The sequence below is a fragment of the Oncorhynchus mykiss genome, chromosome 9 (assembly GCF_057628025.1).
Source record: "Oncorhynchus mykiss isolate SJ-2025 chromosome 9, ASM5762802v1, whole genome shotgun sequence".
NCBI lineage: Eukaryota > Metazoa > Chordata > Actinopteri > Salmoniformes > Salmonidae > Oncorhynchus > Oncorhynchus mykiss.
In genome coordinates, this window is record NC_143030.1 from 35472377 (window position 1) to 35496046 (window position 23670).

The 23670-nt window shown below is 44.0% G+C and overlaps 1 protein-coding gene across 2 annotated transcripts in view; it reads right to left on the reverse strand.

Moving 5' to 3' along the window:
- LOC110531927 (sodium/potassium/calcium exchanger 2) overlaps positions 1-23670 on the reverse strand; it is a 177036-nt gene that overhangs the window by 48389 nt on the left and 104977 nt on the right. The window contains exons 6-7 of one of the 2 annotated variants that reach the window (XM_021615417.3): positions 4750-4800; positions 465-563 (exon numbers count right to left, since the gene is read on the reverse strand). In XM_021615417.3, coding sequence (XP_021471092.2) covers positions 465-563; positions 4750-4800 — 150 coding nt within the window. The remainder of the gene's footprint in view (positions 1-464; positions 564-4749; positions 4801-23670) is intronic. The other variant, XM_021615421.3, reaches the window with a different exon arrangement.

Sequence of the window (23670 nt, forward strand, 5' to 3'; positions counted from 1 at the left end):
GTATATTAATTTCTTATTAAGACTGCGGGGGATATATCGCTGCATCATATTTGAAATAAACAACTAAACCAAGTCAATCGTGATGAGTTATATAGGCTAATCTATAATTGTTATCAAATTAACATTTTATTTGTACCCATATATGATTTAACCATTTAAGATAAAACATTTGCATAAAGTATAGGCCCATAAGTCCTATATTTATGATAAGTATTTTACATTCATTAGTCTTACGGTTTCCGATGCTCCTGATAGGTCATTATTTCATTGTGGTGGGAAAAGAGAATCTAGACTAAGAAAGTTAAAGGTGTCTGGTATCAACGTAAAATCAGAAATGTATTCCTTTGGGTTTTTTGTAGCAATCAAGCATATTTCGTTTTAAGAAAAACAGCAGTAACGGGGTGCTCCGTGTGAAGTTCTGTGTCTTCGTTACAATCCAACCCCAGAGTACAGATGCCACTCACCTGACCGGCTGGCTACTCCATTGGCTTTCTCGCTGTCCTCTACTTGGCATTTCTTTTTGGCAATCTTGTGAAGGATGGATGCCTTCTCTCTGAATTTCCCTGCAACACAACCATTGGGGAGTTAACTAGGGGACTGTGTTTAAATGAACATGTCACCTTCAAATTTCCTTTGCATAGACTCAGGTCTCCTCTGCCTTTTCATGGTTCCGGACTTCACTTAGTTCAAAGGAAAATAACACATGCATTTTTCTCATCAGTATTCAAATGACAGTTTGAAGTCAATATCATATCATGTACTGATGAGCCAGCAATGTCCAAGATGCAAGCCAGTGGGGGAGAACACTTTATGAAGCATAATCGGTCACACCCAATCTACTGCCAGGTCTACTAAGCCTTTGTACTAGTTGTGGCACAATTTGTACACTTTTATTTTCTGGAGGCATAGCGTGTATTTTAAAAGATAGAACACAAAAGTAACATAACATTTAAGAGACTGATTAAGATATTTACTCAATAATGTCCATTTCAGATTATAAATGTTTTACTAATCTCTCGTGGACAGACAACAGAACATAAATGGTATCGTACGTCTGTCAGAAGAATGTGGGATGCGATGACTAACGAGCAACAGTTGTTGCGGTATACTGACTTTTCATGATTTAGCAGGTGTGAGCATCTTTCGAGGCGGGAGGAGACATTTGACCCATAGACTTGACTGACACATGAAGAGTGGGGTGGAGGGGCTGGAGCTACCACCATGCTTCTACTCCTCGTTCTAGAATATTTTCTCATACATCTCCCCCAGAACTTATTTCAGTAGCTAGCGCAAGATTTTCCTTCTGGTTTACAGAGATAATAAAAAAGAAAATAAGTGGTCTAAGGCACTGCATTGCAGTACTAGCTGTGCCACCAGAGACTCTGGGTTCGAGCCCAGGCTCTGCCGCAGCCGGCCGCGACCTGGAGGCTCATGGGGTGACGCATAATTGGCCCAGCGTCGTCCGGGTTACGGAGGGTTTGGCCGGCATGGATATCCTTGTCTTATCGCGCACTAGTGACTCCTGTGGCGGGCCAGGTGCAGTGCATGCTGACCAGGTCGCTAGGTGTACGGTGTTTCCTCTGACACATTGGTGCGGCTGGCTTCCGGGTTAGATGTGCGTTGTGTTAAGAAGCAGTGCGGCTTGGTTGGGTTGTGTTTTGGAGGACGCATGACTCTCGACCTTCGCCTCTCCCGAGTCCGTACGGGAGTTGCAGCGATGAGACAAGACAGTAACTACTACCAATTGGATACCACGAAATTGGGGAGAAAAAGGGGTAAAATAAGAAAAAAAAAAAAAAAAAAAAAAAAGAAATAACTAGTGCCATTTTTGCACCGGGCAAATGTCTAGTAAATTTGGCTTGAGGTCCATATATGATCATTAGGAACCTCTTCTCAGCATATTCACATTTGATGTACCAAAATATATTTATAAAAAAGACCACAATGGCAAGAACAAGAGATTATACATTTAACATAGAGGTCAAAATAAGAAGAAAATAGATCAGATCATATTGGAAAATCTATACTGAACAAAAATATAAAAATAACATGCACAATTTCAAAGATTTTACTGAGTTACAGTTCATATAAAGAAATCAGTCATTTGAAATTAATTCATTAGGCCCTAATCTATGGATTTCACATGACCGGGCAGGGGTGCAGCCATGGGTGGACCTGGAAGGGCACAGGCCCACCCTCTGGGCAACCAGGCCCAGCCAATCAGAATGAGTTTTTCCCCACAAAAGGGATTTATAACTGACATAAATACTCCTTAGCAGTGACAAGAGGTTCATAATGATCATATATGGACCTCATCTAGCCAAATTTACTAAACTTTTGCCTGGTGCAAAGTTGGCACTAATTATTTCATTTTTAGTTTAAAAAGATATATAACTATTAAAACATTAGGAACACTTTTCCATGACATAGACTTACCATACAAGTGAAAGCTATGATCCCTTATTGATGTCACCTGTTAAATCCACTTCAATCAGTGTAGATGAAGGGGAGGAGACAGGTTAAAGAAGGATTTTTAAGCCTTGAGACAATTGAGGCATGGATTGTGTACGTGTGCCATTCAGAGGGTGAATGGTCACGACAACATATTTAAGTGCCTTTGAACGGGTTATGGTAGCAGGTGCCAGGCGTATCGGTTTGACTGTGTCAAGAACTGCAATGCTGCTGGGGTTTTCACTCAACAGTTTCTTGTGCGTATCAAGAATGGCCCACCACCCAAAGGACATCCAACTTGACACAACTGTGGGAAGCAATGGAGTCAACTTGGGCCAGCATCCCTGTGGAAAACTTGACACCTTGTAGTCCATGCCCTGACGAATTGAGGCTGTTCTGCAGGCAAAATTAGGAAGGTGTTGCTAATGTTTTGTACACTCAGTGTAAAGGCTTACAAGTTAAGGGTCTGAAATACATCACGTCTTACTGAAGTTGTTGTGTATGCAGATATGGGCATGCTGCATACATGTGCGCTTGTTAACGGCATGCTGCATCCATGAGCGTGCAAGTCTGTACACATATGTTGTGCATACTTTCAATCAGGCAAGTGCACATCAATCAATATGAAAGCTTAATGAGTTTTTGGCTGAATAAAGTAAGGTTGGCTAATTCATTAGGGCTGCTGTGGTGAGTCATCGACATGTAGTCCACCCAACCATGTCACCATCTGTGACCTTCCAGCAAAATCATTAACTCCCCAACACCAACCCAGCGTAACAGAGTCCCCCCCCCCCCCTCGCTTTCTCTATCCGCTGTCTGTAGCAATCAACGCCCTTGCACACACTTGTTAATACATTCTGACACACTGATATGGATCACTGACTCTCCGCGTCTACAGCCTTTAGCCCGACTCACCTTGGGAGATCGGCACTGAGGTCGCCTGCATGCTGTGTGTGATCAGAGCTTCCAGCAAATTCTTCAGACATGGATGGATGGGCATAATGCTGTATCTGAAGCAGGAGTACAGTATTTGTCCTTAATGTGGAGAGTGCCCTTCATCTTCTGGGTAAAGGTATAATGGTACAGTTCAACCCGCAAGGTCTCGATCAATCTATTTTTAAGCCGGTCTAGCACTGACACATTATTTAAATATGCAATGTATTCAAAGTGATTTCCCTATGCCATACCTTGTTTACTAAATCACTGTCACTTCAAAAATATTTATTTGTATTTCCAAGCCTTTACACAGCATGAGCCTTTTTTTGTCATTGGGACTGGTGTAAGTCACACAATACAAAATATCTATCTTCAAAGTTAATTACCAAATTTAATCAAAGACAACCCTTTCCCAAATATCATTATTACATTATCTCTCTGTTGCTACTCTGTTTTCTGATACTGTTATGCAATTCCTGGGTGGATGAGTCACTCCACAATACCAAAATTGGTGACGTAAATCTTACGTGCATACGCAGTTCTGCTCTCACTGTCGATTGTGGGGCTTCCGAGAGTGTGCTGACGCATGGCCGATCTGTTTCTCCAAGATGAGAGGGACAGGACTTATGCTTATGCTTTTGTGTATGTTTGTGCATGCGTGTGTGTCTATGTGTGTCTGTTTGCATTGAAAAGAGTCAGATACCGATATAAATCTTGCATTTCTATTGTCAATGACCTGGGTCAGAGAGTAATCACAAACCAAGACAGTGCATATCCACTCACTAGCAGATCAGTGTTGGGAAAATAACTTAGCATGGTCCCTCTGCCTGCTAAATTATAGTCAAATTTAGACCCATCAGGAAAAACCCTGAGCAGATCTAAAAAGAGTAAGTGAAAAATCTCTCCCAAACATTTTGAGAACTGTATGGTCGACACTGCACATATTAACTTCAGCTTCACAAATTAAAAATAGAATTTCCAGAGTAAAATAAATAAAAGATCTGAGGATCCCAAGTATAGTTCCTTCATTCCTGTATGGTGTGTTCCAAGGTGACATTTAGTATAAATCAACATTAATAATAACAAATACAATCAATAAAGAAACACTAAAACATACAACAAATGTAAAATACCTCTGAGCACAAATAACAAATATGTAAATGGAAAAAATAGAAAGTTACAAAGGGCATGGCAAACAATATCTGCACTTATGTTAGTGAAATCTCGTAGAGAGGTGATCAAACCAAGAAAAACATACATTACAAGCACAAAATAATGAAGCATGAGGCAAAGTGACCAAAATGTAGAGAAAAATAAAATAAATGAGAAAAGTGAGTCAAATAATCTATTGAAAAGGCTTACCTTCCTCGGTCATTGTGTGATAATATTTTAGTTTTCCATAAGTTCCAAGTTCTACAACGTTACAGCAAAAGACAAGGGTAAGGCAATAAAGACATAGAAAAGCAAAGGAGCATGAAGAACAAGATATTTTGAAGGTTTAGCATCACACACACAGCATAGAGAAGGATAGCAAATTCTCTCTCAGACCAAGACATCACTGCATAAATGCAAAACAAAGGTGCAAGGACTTCATGACAACAACAACAGAAACAATTGAATCCTTATACCTACTTTGAATGAATAACAATTTCCCATCCGATATACAGTTGAAGTCAGAAGTTTACATAAACTTAGGTTGTAGTCATTAAAACTCGTGTTTTAACCACAAATGTCTTGTTAACAAACTAGTTTTGGCAAGTCGGCGAGGACATCTACTTTGCATGACACAAGTAATTTTTTCAACAATTGTTTACAGATAGTTTATTTCAATTATAATTTACTGTATCACAATTCCAATGGGTCAGAAGTTGACATACACTAAGTTGAATGTGCCTTTAAACAGCTTGGAAAATTCCAGAAAATTATGGCATGGCTTTAGAAGCTTCTGATTGGCTAATGGACATCATTTGAGTCAATTGGAGGTGTACCTGTGGATGGATTTCAAGGCCAACCTTCAAACTCAGTGCCTTTTTGTTTGACATCATGGTTAAATCAAAAGACCTCTGAAAACTAATGGTAAAAAAATGGACCTCCACAAGTTCCACAAGTCTGGTTCATCCTTGGGAGCAATTTCCAAATGCCTGAAGGTACCACATTCATCTGTAAAAATAATACAACGCAAGTATAATCCCCATGAAATCCACGCAGCCGTCCTACTGCTCAGGAAGGAGACTCCTAGAGATGAACGTACTTTGGTGCGAAAATTGCAAATCAATCCCAGAACAACAGCAAAGGACCTTGTGAAGATGCTGGAGGAAAGCAGTACAAAAGTATCTATATCCACAGTAAAACGAGTCCTATATTGACATAACCTGAAAGGCCGCTCAGCAAGGAAGAGGCCAACGCTCAAAAACTGCCATAAAAAAAAGCTAGACTACGGTTTGCAACTGCACATGGGGACAAGGATTGTACTTTTTGGAGAAATGTCTTCTGGTCTGATGAAACAAAAATAGAACTGTTTGGCCATAATAACCATCGTTATGTTTGGAGGAATTAAGGGAGGCGCTTTCAAGCCGAAGAACACCATCCCAACTGTGAAGCAGGGGTGTGGCAGCATCATGTTGTGGGGGTGCTTGGCTGCAGGAGGGACTGCACTTCACAAAATAGATGGCATCATGAGGGAGGACAATTATGTGGATATAATAAAGCAATATCTCAAGACATCAGTCAGGAAGTTAAAGCTTGGTCGTAAATGGGTCTTCCAAATGGACAAGACCCTAAGCATACTTCCAAAGTTGTGGCAAATGGCCTAAGGACAACAAAGTCAAGGTATTGGAGTGGCCATCACAAAGCCCTGACCTCAATCCAGAACTGAAAAAGTGTGTGTGAGCAAGGAGGCCTGAGCCAAAATTCACCCAACTTATTGTGGGAAGCTTGTGGAAGGCTACCTGAAACGTTTGACCCAAGTTAAACAATTTAAAGGCAATGCTACCAAATACTAATTGAGTGTATGTAAACTTCTGACTCACTGGGAATGTGATGAAATAAATAAAAGCTGAAATAAATCCTTCTCTCCTACTATTATTCTGACATTTCGCATTCTTAAAATAAAGTGGTGATCCTAACTGACCTAAGACAATTTTTACTAGGATTAAATGTCAGGAATTGTGAAAAACTATGTTTAAATGTATTTGGCTAAGGTGTATGTAAACTTCCGACTTCAACTGTACATATCCAGTTCAATCTGTTCAATCTAACAGAATTGAGGGGATATACATTTTTCATTTGATGGTTTCAGGGATCTCAATATACACTGAGTGTACAAAACATTAAGGACACCTTCCTAATATTGAGCAGCCCCCTCCCCCGTTTTGCCCTCAGAACAGCCTCAATTCACTCCAATGCTTCCCACAGTTGTGTCAAGTTGGCTAGATGTCCTTTGGGTGTGGGATCATTCTTGATACACACAGGAAACTGTTTAGTGTGAAAACCCCAGCAGTGTTGCAGGTCTTGACACAAACCGGTGCGCCTGGCACCTACTACCATATCCTGTTCAAAGACACTTAAATATTTTGTCTTGCCCATTCACCATCTGAATGGCACACATACACAATCCATGTCTCAATTACCTCAAGGCTAAAAAATCCTTCTTTAACCTGTCTCCTTCCCTTCATCTACACTGATTGAAATTGATTTATTAACAGGTGACATCAATAAGGTATCATAGCTTTAACCTGGATTTACCTGGTCAGTCTATGTGATGGAAAGAGCTTTTATCATTAAAGTTTTGTACACTCAGTGTACATAGAGGCTCTTACAATGGTATAGCTAATAACTCAGACACACCAGTAGGCTTATTAAATGTTTGTGTTCACACAACAAAGACCTCAAAATCATCAGCCGCTTAGCCTTGTTTAAATACTACAAACCAGAAGGTGACAGTAGTGTTGTTTGGCAATGCATGTCCCTGTGTGTTGCTTTATGGTCTAGTCAATGTTAGCTAGCTAGCTGCACTAATATTGCTATTGTTGTAGAAAGCCCTTGTTGATTCTAGTCAGATGACCACAGCTACACTGAACCAAAATATAAATACAACATGCAACAATTTCAAAGATTTTACTGAGTTACAGATCATATAAGGAAATCAGTCAATTTAATTAATAAATTAGGGCCTAATCTATAGATTTTACATGACTGGGAATACAGATATGCGTCTGATGGTCACAGATACCAGGAGTACATATTTTTCCATAACAAGCTTTGCTTGATTTACAATCCGATACGCCAGTCCTTACCCGCCCTGCTGATAAGGGGGGTCAGTTGTACTCATGAATAGGACAGTTTATGTAAATGAGTGTCATAGACAACTGATTGACAAGACCTTTTACAAGAGACTCAGAAGTGACCCCACTTCCCAATTTCAGAACACTATCTATTATTCACTGTCCTAGATGGGTATTTAAATTCTGGTCAAATCACCAAAAAACTACTGGCTACTCAACACCCTAAAATTTCCACTTTCTATACTTTGCCGAAATTACACAAGAATGTTACAAAACCTCCAGGGCGCCCTATTGTTGCGGGCATTGATGCAGTAACGTACCCTTTATCGGCTTTTGTTGACTTTTTTATTAGACCACTCGCAGAACCACTCGCAGAACTCGCAGAATGAAATAGTACGAACACCAAAAACTACTTCATGTTTTTAAATTATTTCTTTATTCAGACAAAGGGTACTGCTATGGGGTCCCCTTTTGCTCCAAACTATGCTAATTTGTATGTGGGTTACATGGAGAAACAGTCCATTTTCAATCCTCTCAAAAAAAATCTTGCCTAACATTATTATTTGGAAACGGTAAATGTATGATATTTTTGTTCTATGTAGGGGTGATGCAAAACAGCTCCAGGCATTGCATGCTTTTCTTAACTCTGATTCTGAGCACCTAAGATTTACTATGCAATCTCACATACGTCAAATCAGTTTCCTTGATCTTCTGATTTTGTGTGAGGATAATGTTCTATACACTGATCTTTACCGGAAACCTACTGATCGTAACAGTTTGTTGAGGGCGGATAGTTGTCACTCGCTTCCCTAGAAAAACAGTTTGCCCTACAGCCAAATCTGTCAAATCAAAAGAATTTGCAGAAATCAATCAGATTTAGACAGAAATATGGCTGAGAAGCAAAGAAAATTCAAGGAGAGGTCAGATAAATGGTCAGATTAATACTGCCATTGAGAAAATATTAAACTAATCGAGACATGATCTCTTTCAAGGACAGTCTCGCAAAAAGAAGCATTCTTGCATTCTAACTACCCACCATTCAAAGTGCTCTGAACAAATTAAGGGTATCGTTCACAAACATTGGCACATTCTAAGATCCGATGACAGTGCCGGTAATGTGTTTTCGGACCCTCCCTTGGTCGTATTCTAGTGGGGCAGAAATCTCAGAGATCAATTGGTAAACACTGATTTACCACCCCAAAATATCCCTGCACAATGTCTATTTGCGCCTCTATCGGATGGAAACTACAAGAGCAATGGCTGCACTCAATGCAATGGCACTTACAAATGTAGATCCTTCAAACACCCCCAAACAGGGAAACAGATCCCAATCAAAGGTGTTATCACATGCTCCACTAAGGCAGTTATTTATCTTATAACTTGTCCTTGTGTTAAAAATGATGTGGGTATAACAAATCGCAAATTAAAAAGTACGAATCTCGGAGCATCGTGGCCCACTTTTTGGAATCAAGTTTAAACAAGACGCTGCCTGGATCTTTAATTTAAAGACCCTTGCTCCCTTCGGGCTCAACGTAGACTTTGATCTGAAGCCATTCTTGTGATTATTGTGTTTTTGCTATTCATTGTAAATGTTTGTAAGCCTATGCAGCCACATTGTATCGATGATCGTATGCTATCCATTCATGTTTTTGTATGTTCTGTTTATATCTGAGAATTAACCAATGATATCAGGCTACACCTGGCCATGATTACAGACACCTGTGTGTGTCATTTGACACCATATAACTAGTGACCCACAGTGTTTGTCATTATACCCTGATGAAGACAGCGTGTCTGTTGAAACATTGGTTATTAGGTTATTACATTATTGCATCTGAACTCCTTGAGTGTGTGGCTCTCCTTTTCTTTTTTTTGTATATTAAACACAGAAAAATCACGTTTTTGACTGCACTGTGCCGTTAATGAAATCCCACTTATGTTTGTTTGCAACGGGACATAAGAACTTGTTGTTATTTTTGTCCTTGTGGCATGACCTCTTTACTCTATTTCATTTTTTTCATAATGAAAATGCAGTGTCCTGGAGCAAAAGGCTTTTAACATTGATTCTTTCAACATAAATTGTTAGATGAACGATTGGGTCTTGACTAAATTATGTAAGCCCCCCCAACTCGGAGCATCATAGCACCATTAGGTGCAAAACCTCGACTATGCTCCGAGTTGGGGGGGGGCTTACATAATTTAGTCAAGGCCCAATCATTCATCTAACAATTCCTGTGTGGGGTAGTAAAGGCATCTGAGCACTGAGTGGTTGTAGCAGCAAACCTCTTAGGTTTCCTAAAAAAAGGAGGCATATTGAGCTGCGTGATCAATTATGAATGGATAGCATACGATCATAGATAAGACTGTATGGGGGCGACAACAACCAGGTGCCATGACCAGCCACACACGCAAGACCAGGGGTAGTTCGGGCACCAGAGTGTCACCAGAATACTATGCCACATTTGACATAGGATTTACATAGAGCATGATACATGAACGTTGCATTACTATTTATCTTTCAGATAAAATCAACAGAAAAAGAGACGTCCCTTTTTCAGGACCCTGTCTTTCAAAGATAATTTGTAAAAATCCAAATAACTTCACAGATCTTCATTGTAAAGGGTTTAAACACTGTTTCCAATGCTTGAACAATGAACCATAATAAATTAATGAACATGCACCTGTGGAATGGTCATTAAGAAACTAACAGCTTACAGACGGTAGGCAATTAAGCTCACAGTTATGAAAACTTAGGACACCAAAGAGGCCTTCCTACTGACTCTGAAAAACACCAAAAGAAAGATGCTCAGGGTCCCTGCTCATCTGCGTGAACGTGCCTTAGGTATGCTGCAAGGAGGATGACTCCAGATGTGGCCAGGGCAATAAATTGCAATGTCCATACGGTGAGACACCTAAGACAGTGCTACAGGGAGACAGGACGGAGGGCTGATTGTCCTTGCAGTGGCAGACCACGTGTAAAAACACCTGCACGGGATCTGTACATCCGAACATCACACCTGCGGGACAGGTACAGGATGGCAACAACAATTGACCGAGTTACACCAGGAACGCACAATCCTTCCATCAGTGCTCAGACTGTCCGCAATAGGCTGAGAGAGGCTGGACTGAGGGCTTGAAGGCCTGTAAGGCAGGTCATCACCAGCTCTTCTCTGACGAGTTGAGGTTTTGTCTCACCAGGGTTGATGGTCGGATTTGCGTTTATTATCAAAGGAATGAACGTTACACCGAGGCCTGTACTCGGGATCGATTTGGAGGTGGAGGGTCCGTCATGGTCTGGGGCCGTGTGTCAAAAAAACATCAGGCTGACCTTGTTGTTATTGCAGGCAATCTCAACGCTGTGCGTTACAGGGAAGACATCCTCCTCCCTCATGTGGTACCTTTCCTGCATGCTCATCCTGACATGACCCTCCAGCATGACAATGCCACCAGCCATACTGCTAGTTCTGTGTGTGATTTCCTGCAAGACAGGAATGTCAGTGTTCTGCCATTGCCAGCGAAGAGTCCGGATCTCAATCCCATTGAGCTCGTCTGGGACCTGTTGGATTGGAGGGTGAGGGCTAAGGCCATTCCCCCCAGAAATGTCTGGGAACTTGCAGGTGCCTTGGTGGAGATGCACTACAGTACTTAATGCAGCTGGTGGCCACACCTGGTGGCTATCGCTTCACGGCGGAGGCTCCGGTGCAGGACGTAGACCCCCTCCGCCCGCAGATCCCTTCGCTTTGGTCGCGGCCCTAGCGCATGGAACTTCACTGGAGAAACCGGGCCGCAGATCATCGCCAGAGGAACCAGACCACCGATCATCGCCGGACTGGGGACCTTCGCTGCAGGCTCCGGACTGGGGACCGTCGTTGGAGGCTCCGGACTGGGGACCGTCGCTGCAGGCTTCGGACTGGGGGCCGTCGCTGCAGGCTCCGGACTGGGGACCGTTGCTGCAGGCTCCGGACTGGGGACCGTCGCTGCAGGCTACGGACTGGGGACCGTCACTGCAGGCTCCGGACTGGAGACCTTCACTGGAGGCTCCGGACTGGGGACCTTCGCTGGAGGCTCCGGACTGGGAACCTTCGCTGCAGGCTCCGGACTGGGGACCGTCGCTGGAGGCTCCGGACTGGGGACTGTCGCTGCAGGACTGGGGCCCGTCACTGCAGGCTCCGGACTGGGGACCGTCACTGCAGGCTCCGGACTTGGTACCGTCGCTGCAGGCTCCGGACTGGGGACCATCGCTGCAGGCTCCGGACTGGGGACCGTCGCTGCAGGCTCCGGACTGGGGACCGTCGCTGCAGGCTCCGGACTGAGGACAGTCGCTGGAGGCACCGGACTGGGGACCTTCGCTGGAGGCTCCGGACTGGGGACCTTCGTTGGAGGCTCCGGACTGGGGACCTTCGCTGGAGGCTCCGGACTGGGGACCTTCGCTGGAGGCTCCGGACTGGGGACCTTCGCTGCAGGCTCCGGACTGGGGACCGTCGCTGCAGGACTGGGGACCGTCACTACAGGCTCCGGACTGGGGACCGTCACTGCAGGCTCCGGACTTGGTACTGTCGCTGCAGGCTCCGGACTGGGGACCGTCACTGCAGGAGCCGGACTGGGGACCGTCGCTGCAGGCTCCGGACTGGGGACTGTCGCTGCAGGCTCCGGACCGGGGACCGTCGCTGCAGGCTCCGGACTGGGGACCGTTGCTGGAGGCTCCGGACCGGGGACCTTCGCTGCATGCTCCGGACCGGGGACCTTCGCTGCATGCTCCGGACTGGGGACCGTCGCTGCAGGCTCCGGACTGGGGACCGTCGCTGCAGGCTCCGGACTGGGGACCGTCGCTGCAGGCTCCGGACTGGGGACCGTCGCTGCAGGCTCCGGACTGGAGACCTTCACTGGAGGCTCTGGACTGGGAACCGTCACTGGAGGCTCCGGACTGTGGATCAACGCTGGAGGCTTCGTGCCGTGGATCATCTCTGGAGGCTTCGTGCCATGGATCATCACTGGAGGCTTTGTGTGCCATGGATCATCACTGGAGGCTTCGTGCCATGGATCATCACTGGAGGCTTCGGGCCATGGATCATCACTGGAGGCTTCGTGCCATGGATCATCACTGGAGGCTTCGTGCCGTGGATCATCACTGGAGGATTCGTGCCGTGGATCATCACTGGAGGCTTCGGGCCATGGATCATCACTGGATGGAGTGATGACGTGGAGCCGGAACAGGTCTGTGGAGCCGGAACAGGTCTCACCGGACTGAGGAGGCGTACTGGCAGCCTAGTGAGTGGAGCTGCCACGGATCATCACTGGAGGCTTCGTGCCACGGATCATCACTGGAGGCCTCGTGCCATGGATCATCACTGGAGGCTTCGTGCCATGGATCATCGCTGGATGGAGTGATGACGTGGAGCCTGAGCCGGAACAGGTCTGTGGAGCCGGAACAGGTCTCACCGGACTGAGGAGAAGTACTGGCAGCCTAGTGAGTGGAGCTGCCACAACACGTCCTGGCTGGATACCCACTCTAGCTTGGTGAGTGTGGAGAGCTGGCACAGGACGCACTGGGCTATGACGGCGCACTGGAGGCATAGTGCGTAGAGCCAGCGCAGGCCACACTGGACCATGGAGGCGCACCGGAGGTTTGGAGCGCAGAGCTGGCATAACTCGTCCTGGCTGAATACCCCCTTAGCCCAGCAAGTGCGGGGAGCTGGAACAGGCCACACTGGGCTTTGCTGGAAAAGCGGGGACACCATGCGTAGAGCTGGTGCAGGATAACCTGGGCTGACGAGACACACCGGGGGCCAGGAACTCTGAGCCTGCACATGGCAGGGTCTTGTCCCCTGCCATAACCTCCTGTCCATGTCCATGAGGTCCTCCACTCACTCTTCTAGCGGGCCCATGATCCCTGCTACTCCTGGCCCCGCTGCTTGGTCCTTTGGTGGTGGGTAGTTCTGTAACGTCTCTCGTCAGAATGAGGATCGGAACAAAACGCAGTGTGGTAAGTGTTCATGATTTTGATTTATCAAAACACAAAAAAATAAAAATAACAAAGTGAAAAACGAACAGTTCAGTAAGGCAAATTAACTATACAGAAAACAACTACCCACAAAACACAGGTAGGGAAAAGGCTGCCTAAGTATGATTCCCAATCAGAGACAACGATAGACAGCTGCCTCTGATTGATAAACCACACTTGGCCAAAAACAAAGAAATAGAAAACATAGAAATAAAGAAACTAGAATGCCCACCCTAGTCGCACCCTGGCCTAACCAAAATAGAGAATAAAAGCCTCTCTATGGCCAGGGCGTGACAAGAACAAATAATCATATAGTGATCTATTATATCCCCTTACTGTTTTTTTACAAGTATTGGTTGTTTGTTAATATCTATTTAATTTTTTTTATTTAACCGTTGTTTAACTAGGCAAGTCAGTTAAGAAAAAAATATTATTTACAATGACGGCATATGAACAGTGGATTAACTGCCTTGTTCAGGGGCAGAACGACAGATTTTTACTGCCTTGCTCAGGGATTCGATCTAGCAACCTTTACATATGGCATATCTAATCTAGCAGATAAGCCACTCTTTGTTGAAAAATGTATAATTTTTTATTGCATGAGCAATATTTACTGTAAGCCACACTTCATTAGACTGTGTGACAAGAGGTACTTTTGGTGAGCGTGTGTGTTGGCGGGTGAACCATTCATGGTAATTGTCTGTTCAGCAATGGTCAATGCCATATAGAAATGGTAATTACAGAAAAGATAACAGCAACAACATGTCCACACCACAATGCAGAAATTATCTAGACTCCCTTTATTATACAGTGCCTTGGGAAAGTATTCGGCCCCCTTGAAATTTGCGACCTTTTGCCAAATTTCAGGCTTCAAACATGAAGATATAAAACTGTATTTTTTTGTGAAGAATCAACAACAAGTGGGACACAATCATGAAGTGGAACGACATTTATTGGATATTTCAAACTTTTTTAACAAATCAAAAACTGAAAAATTGGGCGTGCAAAATTATTCAGCCCCTTTACTTTCAGTGCAGCAAACTCTCTCCAGAAGTTCAGTGAGGATCTCTGAATGATCCAATGTTGACCTAAATGACTAATGATGATAAATACAATCCACCTGTGTGGAATCAAGTCTCCGTATAAATGCACCTGCACTGTGATAGTCTCAGAGGTCCGTTAAAAGCGCAGAGAGCATCATGAAGAACAAGGAACACACCAGGCAGGTCCGAGATACTGTTGTGAAGACGTTTAAAGCCGGATTTGGATACAAAAAGATTTCCCAAGCTTTAAACATCCCAAGGAGCACTGTGCAAGCGATAATATTGAAATGGAAGGAGTATCAGACCACTGCAAATCTACCAAGACCTGGCCGTCCCTCTAAACTTTCAGCTCATACAAGGAGAAGACTGATCAGAGATGCAGCCAAGAGGCCCATGATCACTCTGGATGAACTGCAGAGATCTACAGCTGAGGTGAGAGACTCTGTCCATAGGACAACAATCAGTCGTATATTGCACAAATCTGGCCTTTATGGAAGAGTGGCAAGAAGAAAGCCATTTCTTAAAGATATCCATAAAAAGTGTTGTTTAAAGTTCAAAAAAATGGTTCAAAAATAAACATATCCAGGTGTTAGAATGGCCAAGTCAAAGTCCAGACCTGAATCCAATCGAGAATCTGTGGAAAGAACTGAAAACTGCTGTTCACAAATGCTCTCCATCCAACCTCACTGAGCTCGAGCTGTTTTGCAAGGAGGAATGGGAAAAAATGTCAGTCTCTCGATGTGCAAAACTGATAGAGACATACCCCAAGCGACTTACAGCTGTAATCGCAGCAAAAGGTGGCGCTACAAAGTATTAACTTAAGGGGGCTGAATAATTTTGCACGACCAATTTTTCAGTTTTGGATTTGTTAAAAAAGTTTGAAATATCCAATAAATGTCGTTCCACTTCATGATTGTGTCCCACTTGTTGTTGATTCTTCACAAAAAATACAGTTTTATATCTTTATGTTTGAAGCCTGAAATGTGGCAAAAGGTCGCAAAGTTCAAGGGGGCCGAATACTTTCGCAAGGCACTGTATATGGGGTATACAAAATATCCAATGAGGAGTCTGTAATAATTATAAGTAGATTTCCTAAAGAAAACGTGTGTGCTTGCTAGCTTTTCGTAAAGTATTAATGGTTGTGAAATAAGTTATAGTAGTGGAAGTGACTGCAGTTATAATGGAGTGACTAGTTATAGCTGAAAAAGTAGGTTGAAAATGGCACCGACAGAAAGGGCTGCTCTTAGGAAACTTTGCAGTATTTTGTTGTTTTATGTATTATTTCTTACATTTTGAGCGCAGAAAATGTTTTGTGTTATTACATACAGCCGGAAAACACTATTGGATATCAGTGCGGCGGTAACTCACCAGCACTACCAGCACTACGACCAGGAATACAATTTTCTCAAATCGGATTCTTTGTTTGCACCCCCCAGGGCAATTGATCTGATTCCAGAGGCCGACCCAAAACACCACCGGCAGAGGAGAGGTACTTTTGAGTATGTTACTTGCTAATGTTCAGTCTCTGGATTATAAAGTTAACGTGCTCAGGGCGAGGATTTCTTTCCAGAGAGACATCAGGGATTATAACATACTCTTTTCACCCGAAGCATGGCACTCTCAACCGTCAGGCCAGTTGGGTTCTCAGTTAATCACGCAGACAGTAATAAATACAATGCCTTGCGAAAGTATTCGGCCCCCTTGAACTTTGCGACCTTTTGCCACATTTCAGGCTTCAAACATAAAGATATAAAACTGTATTTTTTTGTGAAGAATCAACAACAAGTGGGACACAATCATGAAGTGGAATGACATTTATTGGATATTTCAAACTTTTTTAACAAATCAAAAACAGAAAAATTGGGCGTGCAAAATTATTCAGCCCCCTTAAGTTAATATTTTGTGGTGCCACCTTTTGCTGCGATTACAGCTGTAAGTCGCTTGGGGTATGTCTCTATCAGTTTTGCACATTGAGAGACTGACATTTTTTCCCATTCCTCCTTGCAAAACAACTCGAGCTCAGTGAGGTTGGATGGAGAGCATTTGTGAACAGCAGTTTTCAGTTCTTTCCACAGATTCTCGATTGGATTCAGGTCTGGACTTTGACTTGGCCATTCTAACACCTGGATATGTTTATTTTTGAACCATTCCATTGTAGATTTTGCTTTATGTTTTGGATCATTGTCTTGTTGGAAGACAAATCTCCGTCCCAGTCTCAGGTCTTTTGCAGACTCCATCAGGTTTTCTTCCAGAATGGTCCTGTATTTGGCTCCATCCATCTTCCCATCAATTTTAATCATCTTCCCTGTCCCTGCTGAAGAAAAGCAGGCCCAAACCATGATGCTGCCACCACCATGTTTGACAGTGGGGATGGTGTGTTCATGGTGATGAGCTGTGTTGCTTTTACGCCAAACATAACGTTTTGCATTGTTGCCAAAAAGTTCAATTTTGGTTTCATCTGACCAGAGCACCTTCTTCCACATGTTTGGTGTGTCTCCCAGGTGGCTTGTGGCAAACTTTAACCAACACTTTTTATGGATATCTTTAAGAAATAGCTTTCTTCTTGCCACTCTTCCATAAAGGCCAGATTTGTGCAATATACGACTGATTGTTGTCCTATGGACAGAGTCTCCCACCTCAGCTGTAGATCTCTGCAGTTCATCCAGAGTGATCATGGGCCTCTTGGCTGCATCTCTGATCAGTCTTCTCCTTGTATGAGCTGAAAGTTTAGAGGGACGGCCAGGTCTTGGTAGATTTGCAGTGGTCTTAAACTCCTTCCATTTCAATATTATCGCTTGCACAGTGCTCCTTGGGATGTTTAAAGCTTGGGAAATCTTTTTGTATCCAAATCCGGCTTTAAACGTCTTCACAACAGTATCTCGGACCTGCCTGGTGTGTTCCTTGTTCTTCATGATGCTCTCTGCGCTTTTAACGGACCTCTGAGACTATCACAGTGCAGGTGCATTTATACGGAGACTTGATTCCACACAGGTGGATTGTATTTATCATCATTAGTCATTTAGGTCAACATTGGATCATTCAGAGATCCTCACTGAACTTCTGGAGAGAGTTTGCTGCACTGAAAGTAAAGGGGCTGAATAATTTTGCACGCCCAATTTTTCAGTTTTTGATTTGTTAAAAAAGTTTGAAATATCCAATAAATGTCGTTCCACGTCATGATTGTGTCCCACTTGTTGTTGATTCTTCACAAAAAAATAGTTTTATATCTTTATGTTTGAAGCCTGAAATGTGGCAAAAGGTCGCAAAGTTCAAGGGGGCCGAATAGTTTCGCAAGGCACTGTATATCTCTGGGAAGAAGAAGGGTGGGGATGTATGTTTAATGATTAACGACTCATCGTGTGATTGTGATAACATATAGGAACTCAAGTTCTTTTGTTCACCTGATCTAGAATACCTCACAATCAAATGCCGACCATATTATCTCCCAAGAGAATTCTCTTCAGTTATAGTCACAGCTGTGTATATCCCCCCTCAAGCCGATACCACGACAGCCCTCAAAGAACTTCACTGGACTTTATGCAAACTGGAAACCACATATCCTAAGGCCGCATTTATTTCAGCTGGTAGATTTTAACAAAGCATATTTGAGAAAAAGGGTGCCAAAGTTCTATCAAGACATTGACTGTCGTACTCGCGCTGCTAAATCACTTGACCACTGCTACTCCAACAACCGGGATGCCTACAAGGCCTTCCCCCTCCCTCCTTTCAGCAAATCTGACAATTCCTCCATTTTGCTCCTCACTTCCAAAAGGCAGAAACTCAAACAGGATGTACCTGTGCTAAGGACTATTCAACGCTGGTCTGACCAATCGGAATTCAGGCTTCAAGATAGATTTGATCACGCGGACTGGGATATGTTCCGCGTAGCCTCCGATAATAACATTGAAGAATATACTGATACGATGAATGAGTTTAACAGGAAGTGTACAGGAGATGTTGCACCCACTGTGACTGTTAAAACCTATCCTAACCAGAAACTGTGGATAGATGGCAGCATTCGCACAAAACTGAAAGTGCGAACCACTGCATTTAACCATGGCAAGGTGAATGGGAATAAATCAAATCAAATTTTATTTGTCACATACACATGGTTAGCAGATGTTAATGCGAGTGTAGCGAAATGCTTGTGCTTCTAGTTCAGACAATGCTGTAATAACCAACAAGTAATCTAGCTAACAATTCCAAAACTACTACCTTATACACACAAGTGTAAGGGGATAAAGAATATGTACATAAAGATATATGAATGAGTGATGGTACAGAGCGGCATAGGCAAGATACTGTAGATGGTATTGAGTGCAGTATATACATATGAGATGAGTATGTAAACAAAGTGGCATAGTTAAAGTGGCTAGTGATACATGTATTACATAAAGATGCAGTAGATGATATAGAGTACAGTATATACATATACATATGAGATGAATAATGTAGGGTATGTAAACATTATATTAAGTAGCATTGTTTAAAGTGGCTAGTGATATATTTTACATCATTTCCCATCAATTCCCATTATTAAAGTGGCTGGAGTTGAGTCAGTGTGTTGGCAGCAGCCACTCAATGTTAGTGGTGGCTGTTTAACAGTCTGATGGCCTTGAGATAGAAGCTGTTTTTCAGTCTCTCGGTCCCAGCTTTGATGCACCTGTACTGACCTCGCCTTCTGGATGATAGTGGGGTGAACAGGCAGTGGCTCGGGTGGTTGTTGTCCTTGATGATCTTTATGGCCTTCCTGTGACATCGGGTGGTGTAGGTGTCCTGGAGGGCAGGTAGTTTGCCCCCGGTGATGCGTTGTGCAGACCTCACTACCCTCTGGAGAGCCTTACGGTTGTGGGCGGAGCAGGTGCCGTACCAGGCGGTGATACAGCCCGACAGGATGCTCTCAATTGTGCATCTGTAGAAGTTTGTGAGTGCTTTTGGTGACAAGCCAAATTTCTTCAGCCTCCTAAGGTTGAAGAGGTGCTGCTGCGCCTTCTTCACGATGCTGTCTCTGTGGGTGGACCAATTCAGTTTGTCTGTGATGTGTACGCCGAGGAACTTAAAACTTACTACCCTCTCCACTACTGTTCCATCGATGTGGATAGGGGGGTGTTCCCTCTGCTGTTTCCTGAAGTCCACAATCATCTCCTTAGTTTTGTTGACGTTGAGTGTGAGGTTATTTTCCTGACACCACACTCCGAGGGCCCTCACCTCCTCCCTGTAGGCCGTCTCGTCGTTGTTGGTAATCAAGCCTACCACTGTTGTGTCATCCTCAAACTTGATGATTGAGTTGGAGGCGTGCGTGGCCACGCAGTCGTGGGTGAACAGGGAGTACAGGAGAGGGCTCAGAACACACCCTTGTGGGGCCCCAGTGTTGAGGATCAGCGGGGTGGAAATGTTGTTGCCTTCCCTCTCCACCTGGGGGCGGCCCGTCAGGAAGTCCAGTGAGCTGTAGTCGATGAATAGCATTCTCGCATAGGTATTCCTCTTGTCCAGATGGGTAAGGGCAGTGTGCAGTGTGGTTGAGATTGCATCGTCTGTGGACCTATTTGGGCGGTAAGCAAATTGGAGTGGGCTTAGGGTGTCAGGTAGGGTGGAGGTGATATGGTCCTTGACTAGTCTCTCAAAGCACTTTATGATGACGGAAGTAGTCGTTTAGCTCAGTTACCTTAGCTTTCTTGGGAACAGGAACAATGGTGGCCCTCTTGAAGCATGTGGGAACAACAGACTGGGATAGGGATTGATTGAATATGTCCGTAAACACACCAGCCAGCTGGTCTGCGCATGCTCTGAGGGTGCGGCTGGGGATGCCGTCTGGGCCTGCAGCCTTGCGAGGGTTGACACGTTTAAATGTTTTCCTCACGTCGGCTGCAGTGAAGGAGAGTCCGCATGTTTTAGTTGCGGGCCGTGTCAGTGGCACTGTATTGTCCTCAAAGCGGGGGAAAAAAGTTATTTAGTCTGCCTGGGAGGGGGCTGGATTTCTTTTTGTAATCCGTGATTGACTGTAGACCCTGCCACATACCTCTTGTGTCTGAGCCGTTGAATTGAGATTCTACTTTGTCTCTATACTGACGCTTAGCTTGTTTGATTGCCTTGCGGAGGGAATAGTTACACTGTTTGTATTCGGTCATGTTTCCGGTCACCTTGCCCTGATTAAAAGCAGTGGTTCGGGCTTTCAGTTTCACGCGAATGCTGCCATCAATCCACGGTTTCTGGTTTGGGAATGTTTTAATCGTTGCTATGGGAACGACATCTTCAACGCACGTTAATGAACTCGCTCACCGAATCAGCGTATTCGTCAATGTTGTTGTCTGACGCAATACGAAACATATCCCAGTCCACGTGATGGAAGCAGTCTTGGAGTGTGGATTCAGATTGGTAGGACCAGCATTGAACAGACCTCAGCGCGGTAGCTTCTTGTTTTAGTTTCTGTCTGTAGGCAGGGATCAACAAAATGGAGTCGTGGTCAGCTTTTCCGCAGAATGGCATAAGTGTAGTGTAGTTATGCCCTCCGCAAGGCAATCAAACAGGCAAAACGTTAGTATAGAGACCAAGTGGAGTCGCAATTCAAAGGCTTAGACAAAAGACGTATATTTATTTATTTTACCTTTATTTAACTAGGAAAGTCAGTTAAGAACAAATTCTTATTTACAATGACAGCCTAGTAACTGCCTTGTTCAGGAGCAGAACAACAGATTTTTACCTTGTCAGCTCTGGGATTTGATCTAGCCCAACGCTCTAACCACTAGACTACCTGCCACCCGAGCTGTGGCAGAGTCTACAGACAATCACGGACTACAAAAGGAAAACCAGCCATGTCGCAGACACCGACGGCTTGTTTCCTGACAACCTAAACACCTTCTTTGCCCGCTTTGAGGATAATACAGTGCCACCAACGCGGCCCGCTACCAAGGACTGTGGGCACTCCTTCTCCGTGGCCAATGTGAGTAAGAAATTTAAGCATGTTAACCCTCGCAAGGATGCAGGCCCAGACGGCATCCCTAGGCGCATCCTCAGAGCATGTGCAGAAAAGCTGGCTGGTGTGTTGATGGACATATTCAATCTCCCTATCCCAGTCTTCTGACCCACATGCTTCAAGATGGCCATCATTGTTCCTGTACCCAAGAAAGCAAAGATAGCTGAACTAAATGACAATCGCCCTTGTAGCACTCACTTTGTCATCATGAAGTGCTTTGAGAGACTAGTCAAGGACAATGTCACCCTAGACCCACTTCAATTTGCTAATTGCCCCAATATATCCACAGACGATGCAATCCCCATCGCACTGCACACTGCCTTATCCCATCTGGACAAGAGGAATACCTATGTCAGAATGTTGTTCATTGACTATAACTCGGCATTCAACACATTTGCACCCTCCAAGCTCATCATTAAGCTCGAGACACTGGGTCTGAACCCCGCCCTATGCAACTGGGTCCTGGACTTCCTGATGGGCCGCCCCCAGGTGGTGAAGGTAGAAAACAACACCTCCACTTTGCTGATCCTCAAGACTGGGGCCCCACGAAGGTGCATGCTCAGCCCCTTACTGTGCTCCCAGTTCACCCAAGAGTGTGTGGCAAGTCACGCCTCCAGCTCAATCATCAAGTTTGCAGATGTTGGCTTGATTACCAACAACGATGAGACAGCCTACAGGGAGGAGGTGAGGGCTCTGGGAGTGTGGTGCCAGGAAAATAACCTCTCACTCAATGTCAACAAAACAAAGGAGATGAATGTGGACTTCAGGAAACAGCAGAGGAAGCACCCCCCTATCCACATTGACCGGACTGCAGTGGAGAAGGTGGAAAGCTTCAAGTTCATCGACGTACACATCACTGACAAACTCAAATGGTCCACCCACACAGCCAGTGTGGTGAAGAACCTCAGGAGGATAAAGAAATTTGGTTTGGCACCTAAAACCCCAACAAACGTTTACAGATGCACAATTGAGAGCATCCTGTTGGGCTGTATCACCACCTGGTACGGCAACTGCACCGCCCAAAAAAGCAGGTTTCTCCAGAGGGTGGTGCGGTCTTCCCAACACCTACCCGGGGGCAAACTATCTGCCCTCCGGGACACCTACAGCACCCGATGTCACAGGAAGGCCAAAAAGATCATCAAGGACAACAACCACCTGAGCCATTGCCTATTCACCCCACTATTATCCAGAAGACGAGGTCAGTGCAGGTGCATCAAAGCTGGGACCAAGAGACAGAAGAACAGCTTCTATCTCAAGGCCATCAGACTGTTAAATAGCCATCAGTAGCACATTAGAGGCTGCTGCCTATATGCATCGACTTGAAATCACTTTAATTAATGGAACACTAGTCACTTTAATAATGTTTACATATTTTGTATTTCTCATCTCATATGTATATACTGTATACTATTCTACTGTATCTAAGTCTATGCTGCTCTAACATTGCTCGTCCATATATTTATATATTCTTAATTCCTTAGATTTGTGTGTATTGAGTACATGTTCTGAAATTGTTAGATATTACTTGTTAGATATTACTGCACTGTCAGAGCTAGAAACACAAGCATTTTGCTACACCCGCAATAACATCTGCGAAACGTGTGTATGAAACCAATAAAATGTGATTTGATTTAGATGGGAGAATTTTTGGATTGATTGATAGAATATGATAGCCTGAACATGTTAATGTAGTTTAGGAATCTAGTTTGAATGGTTCAAAAGTTATGCTTTGCTAATATAAGCTAATGAATATAATTATAGTTTATAAGTGTTTTAAAGAATTTGAAGTTATGATAGCCTGAACATTTGAAAGTTGGTGTTGTAGCTTAAATTGCGATGGAAAGATTGATTGATTGATTGATGATAGGATTGGATAGTTTGAACATGTGAAAGTTGGTTTGGTGACTCTAGCTTGAACAGTTCAATAGATACTGTTGGTTGTATGTTTTATGCTAAAGTATGCAAATATAAACTGAACAGAAA